This window comes from Neolamprologus brichardi, chromosome 4 (genome assembly GCF_056152115.1).
Source record: "Neolamprologus brichardi isolate AB-2024 chromosome 4, ASM5615211v1, whole genome shotgun sequence".
NCBI classification, from domain to species: Eukaryota; Metazoa; Chordata; class Actinopteri; order Cichliformes; family Cichlidae; genus Neolamprologus; species Neolamprologus brichardi.
The window spans coordinates 20,991,761-20,997,760 of record NC_142107.1 but is presented as its reverse complement, the minus strand read 5'-3'; the positions used below and the strand labels follow the sequence as shown (position 1 = coordinate 20,997,760).

The 6,000-nt window shown below is 39.2% G+C and overlaps 1 protein-coding gene across 4 annotated transcripts in view; it reads right to left on the bottom strand.

Annotated features, from left to right (window-relative positions):
- Nucleotides 1-675: 675 nt before the first annotated feature.
- med25 (mediator complex subunit 25) overlaps nt 676-6,000 on the bottom strand; it is a 33,284-nt gene continuing 27,959 nt past the window's right edge. For all 4 annotated transcript variants that reach the window (XM_087840045.1, XM_087840047.1, XM_087840046.1 and 1 more), the window contains 3 exons: nt 4,474-4,644; nt 4,268-4,388; nt 676-1,194 (listed from right to left, as the gene is read on the bottom strand). In XM_087840045.1, the coding sequence (XP_087696171.1) occupies nt 1,091-1,194; nt 4,268-4,388; nt 4,474-4,644 (396 nt within the window). In that variant the 3' untranslated portion in view covers nt 676-1,090. The remainder of the gene's footprint in view (nt 1,195-4,267; nt 4,389-4,473; nt 4,645-6,000) is intronic.

The window sequence follows — 6,000 nt, the reverse complement described above, 5'->3', positions numbered from 1 at the left end:
GTCTATCTGTGTGAGTCCATGTGAAAGCGGGGCTGAGGAAAAAGCTCAGAAACAAGAACCCACTGTCACGGTATCTTAGCAACCGTCTCAGTCTCCCAGGTGACAGGGACTGACATCATTTCCTGTTGGTTAGTGTGTACACACAGTGTCCACGTTCTTTGGGGGGTGGGGGGGACTGCATAAACTGACATGTGTCATTAAACATATGTGAGACTGAAAAGTTCAGGTGCGTCATTCTCCCTTTTCTCTCAGCGCCCGTGCCAACACGAGGTGCACAACCGGCCCGTGTTTGTCGACGTACAGGACTTAACTCACACGCAATAGAACTGATGCGAAAGCAGACTGCGGGCATATATGTGGAGTCCGTGCCATGTGCGCATGCGGCCAGCCTGTTTGTACGTTATGCCAAGGGAAACATGGCCAACTGATGCCATCTGGTAGGACTACTTGGCACGAGGAGACTCTCTATGGTTCCACAACATATTGGAGTAGTTAAAATTAACACTGTGACACTATTTGGCAGAAAAAGACACCGAACTATCTATTACTGTGTCTATTTCAGTCTCACTCTCTCCCACCTTAAGAGTCCAAACGGCGTTCACACGGGGGTGGCGGTAGGAGTGCGGACTCATCAACAACAAAACCTCTTTGTAATCACAAACAACTTGGTCTTATACGATGTTTACCTTTATTTCATCTCCATAAAACAACATGATCAATAATTAAAAAAATCTTAATAAAAAAAAAGAATAACACAGGTTTCCATTTCAATGATGAAACTTAGTATAATTTCTAGAAGCATGATAGCTTGTTCTATCCTGTGTGTAGTATGGGGGATTAGCGTGCTGATGGTTTGAACATTTACATGAAAAACTAATGCTCACATTGTCTGCCCCTAATTAACTTCAGCGACTCAGTCCTGTAAAAAAATTTAAAAAAAATGAAAGAAAAAAAAAAAAAAACAACCAAAAACTGCTTATGACTTGTTTCCTAATTACATTGAACATTTGTAGGATTAAAGCGACAGAGCAGACATATGTGTCGAAACTGGAAAATGGCTGCCCAGATTCAAATCGAAAGCCCAGTTCCATCAGATAAGATCCATGAGGACTTCATCCTCCATGATGCTCGAGACCTGTGGCATCCCGGGCTGCGGGACGGCTCCTCTCTGAGCTCCAGACATCATCATCTGACCTGGGATGGGAAGAAAGGATAAGAGAGTTTCTGGAAACGCTTTAAAAAGCGAAGCGGGGAGAAAAAGTTAAGAGTTTAAAGCAGGATAGCGAGAACTAATATGCCGCGGCATTGCATTTGTTCTCCTTTTTACAGAGACCTACTTTAGAGACACTTTGTTTGAGATAAGTAAACATCAAGGTACTTAACTACTGTGTACAGTGAGCTTAAATGTTTATGCGCTGCTATAAAATGTATTGGCTCAGACATGCAGGATTTTGAAGCCAAGTGCTTCTGTTTTATTTTTTCTCAAAGTAAAACATGAACAACAAACCACAGGCAATCACAGACAAAGATTATGTATATGGAGGCATTTCTATCATCGAGGAAATCTTTGACACCCCGTCCACGTGCGCTGCCTGATGGCACTGACAGTGTTCAGACTGGGACGACTGCACAGCGGCTGTGTTTTCTGTTGCAAGCGTAGCTTTGTTTTGTTTGTTTTTCTGATTACTTGCAGTACGTGCATATCAAACCACAAAGCAAACCAGTGACTACAATCAATCCATACTCTCAGAGGGTGTAACAAGTGTTGGATTTCAGTACTCTTAAAAAAGGAAAAGCCACGTCTACTCTGCACTTTTTCAAACGCAACACATTATTTAATTTATTTACTCCCTATAGAAAGTAATTTGTTACCCCAAACACTAGATTACGATAGTGTTTTGTGTAATTTTGAGTCAATAATAAAGCACTAAACCTCTACAGTAAATTACAAATTCATAAAAACACAAATACTTCTGTCAAAAAAAAAACCAAACAAAAAAAGTCATTTATATTGTTATTTATAAGGCAAATAATAAACTGAATTCACGAGCCGGCACACTACACTTCTGAGATAGAAAACTAATTATAATTAAATTATATAATTATATTATTAAATAATAATAAAAATAAAATAATTTTTCTGCTTTTTGTAGGTCAGTAAAATTGCAAATTCATGAATACAAACAATAATTCTGTTTGGGCAATTAAAAAAATAATGGATTAACCATTGTAGAAACAAATGATATTGGTAATTACCAATATTGTTCATTTAGGGCAGCGGTCCCCAACCTTTTTTGCGTCACGGACCGGTTTATGCCCGACAATATTTTCACGGACCGGCCTTTAAGTTGTCGCAGATAAATACAACAAAATAAAACTAGTACTGGTACTGAAAAAAAAAAAAAGATTTATTCATAACACACGTGAAAACACCCAGGAAAACCGAGTAAACGATAAAAACGTTAACAAAATGACGCTGAAAACCGATAAAAACCCTGAAAACCACACATTTCACACCTGAGCCTCAACTCTCGCGGCCCGGTACCAAACGACTCACGGACTGGTACTGGTCCGAGGCCCGGGGACCGCTGATTTAGGGCAGCCATTATATCGTTCGATATAACGATATATATCGGATGATGATATGAAAATGTCTATCGTTTCATATCACGCTATCATTTGTTTCGTGGTGTCACAAAATAAACTGTTCACGGCAATATTTTTCCGTAGTTTTGATGGTTACTGTAGAATTCCTTTAAGTTCTCTCTTTCTCTTATATTTAATATAACCACACTACGGACGGACAAGCCACTGTTTTCAAGCGTTGTCGTTAGCAACAATGACGGTAAAGTCATCACGTGGCTCTGCAGTCCACTTGTTTATTTTCCACAGACCTTTCACAATAAAGCTTAAGATTCTGTCCTGATTTTTCAAAATAAACTGAATCACGTGAAATACTATGCAGAACGTTTACGGACGAGAAGCTAAAAAGAGCCGTCAGGTGCTAAAAAAATAAACCTTAGAACAGGCTTTTCCCCGCAGCACGCCGTGTAATAAATACTCAAAGAGAATTGCAGCCGTTTCAACTTATGTAACACTCGACTCCAGGTACACGCCGCCCAGCTGAAAATCTTGCCTGAGATTCACAAAATTTACAGAAAATGTAAAATTTGTGTGACATATATCATTGTCGAGACGATAAATGTCTTATATCGGGATATGAGATTTTGGTCATATCGCACAGCCCTAACAGCTGTGGCATAAACATTACACTGCATGGAAGACAATGGACATATCCCTATAAAGAATGATCCAAAAAGCCTGTTCATCTCACAGCTTCACATCATAAAAGGAACATTTCAGAAGCAGAGCATTTAATCTCTACTGGGTCTTTTATTTTTAAAAATGGCCAGATTCTCCATGTTGCGGCTCAGACTTTCTGCCCTCCTCATCAACCTTTTCTGAGTCACGCCACTTCCTACCAAAATGTAACATCGTTTTACCTCTGCCAAGAAGATTATGTAATTAACTTTCTGGAGTCTATCCAGATGTTGGTCCGGGTATCTTGTGAAGTATTCCATTGCCAGACGTGATATAATTGGACATCTCTAGTCTTATTTTCACAAAAACACATCAAATTGCAATAAGAAAAATGAAGCACATGTTCATCCTGTTTGAACTTCTATCATAAAAACATATCATATGAACTAATGTGCACCCAGAAATCGTTCTGGTTCCATGGGCTCAGCTCATGCGTGGCACTGAGGGAATTTTCAGGCTCAGCAGAGGCTGACTGCTCTTGTTTTTTTAAGCAATGAAAACATTTAAAGTTTGAAATCAATAGATTAATGCACCAGAACGTGTGCAGCCTTCTTTCAATCAATGTGCACAAAAATAAAATGTCACGAATCAGAATTTGCCCAGAACACAAACACACACACACACACTTGAATGAAATCTTCAACTCAAACGAGTCAATGAACCTTTGTTAGATACAGATGGCTGCTTTGGTGGCTTTAAAATTTGCTTTGAAAATAAAAGCCTGCAGAAATATCTTTAATGGAATAAAACAAGAATTGCTCTTTATTTTTTTCCATATCTAAATTGTTGTCAGTTCCTAGAAACGTGACCTTTAAAAGTTATTATTTTCTTTAGATGTCAAGCTTAATATCCTTCAATGAGCACATTTCCTGACCCGTACTCTAAATGCCTACTTGAGTCAAATATTAGTGAACTCTTTCCATCTCTCTGTGGGATGCTTGCTGACCTGTCATGGGTTGCCTCCACTGGCTCTGCATTTGAGCCCCACCTCCTGGGGCCTGGTGGACCATCTGTTGTCCCAAACCTTGGTGAGACATCATGCTTGGCATGTGAGACACCCCACCCTGCTGCAAGGACAGACGCACAACAGTTTCAGAATCAAGCATTTACTACAAGGTAATTCATTCGAACAGCTGACTGGTGCACTCTTACTGGCTGCTGTTGGCTGAGAAGGAGGCTGCGAAGCTGTGGATTGGCTCCTGGATTTGTGAGGCGAAGGATGGGACCCTGGGGCGGGGCTTGTCCGCTAGTCGGAACTTGATTAGGTGGAGCGCCACTGACGGGCGGCTGTTGATTGGTTGGTCCGGCAGCTCTCATTGTCATCTGAAGGAACGCCACACAGTTTAAGAGTTAAGCCTAAATATTAATTAGAGCAATCACAAACACTGCTATTTTTTGAAAGCAATGCTACAATTAATAGCAGCTGCAGTGGTGTGACAAATTAGATTTCAACATTGTCACATACAAAAAAAGCAGTGTTTGTGCAGGCTCACTGAGCACTCACTTGGTTCAAGTGAAGAAAAAAAAAAAGTTAAACTTGACCTGGACTTATTCATCTTATTTTTCCATTTTTACAATAAGTTCTGGCTCTCCAAATTACTGGGTGGTTGACCCATAATCTCAGTTTACACACTCGGGGTACCTTAAATACAATCCCCAGCCAACTACAAATAAAAGGAGTTATTGGAGTCTGATATTGGCGACGCTACAGTCTAAAAACCTTCAGATGACAATAAAAGATCAATTTCATTAAATTACACAAACATATGCATGCATGTCATCAGTTTAATGTATTATTTAGCATCAAGGGCATGCGGCCTCAGACGTACTCAACAGGAACTTAAAACGTCAGCACACATGCTGTGACAGGAAATTAGCAAGCAGCTGAAAAATGAAGCAATTATGGAATGTGCAGTTCCTCTAGTGGCCACATGAGGCTGGCTCCAAAGGTGAGTCAATCCCCACAGGCTTGCATGTTAAGATACAATGTAACAGCACTAAAACCAGCCTTGCTTAGCATGAATCACTCCTGGCTCAGAAAAACTGACAAAGCTAAAAATTAGGCCTCAAATTTGAGTCTAAAACCAACAGGTGATGTCAACCTAAAAGCCTATTTAGGCAGTTTTTAATTTATTTGTAAAAATTGTAAGAGGGTAATGTCACTTGTAATGGAAATTGTGTATTTTGTTTGAGTGTTTTTTTATTTTATTTTTTTTTTAATTAATAATTTTTAATATTTACATGTTTACATTTTCAGAATTGTAAAACCTTATTGTGGATGTAAGAGCCAAATTATGTGGACATTCTGCATCCAACTCATTGTGTAACATTTTATTTGGTGGTATTTGATGGTTTGGGCCCCAGGAAGACTAGCAACCACTGTTGTGGAAGCTAATGGGGTTCCTTATAAATAAAAAAAAAAAAATAAAAAAAAACCCAAACAAAAAAAAAAAAAAACCCTCCATTTTTTATTTTTGTTTTTTTAAATACAGTCCATGTAAATTAGCTACACACCAGGCTGATGCTGAGCAACTGGTTGAGAGAAATAGCTATAAACATTTTCACGCATAAATGTAAGAGAAATCATGAAAGAATCAGGTTGGGAAAAATTCCACAGTCGTCACAATGTAGGAAAAAGTCCTCTGCAGACATTCACTCAGCTGGATATACTCCATGTGG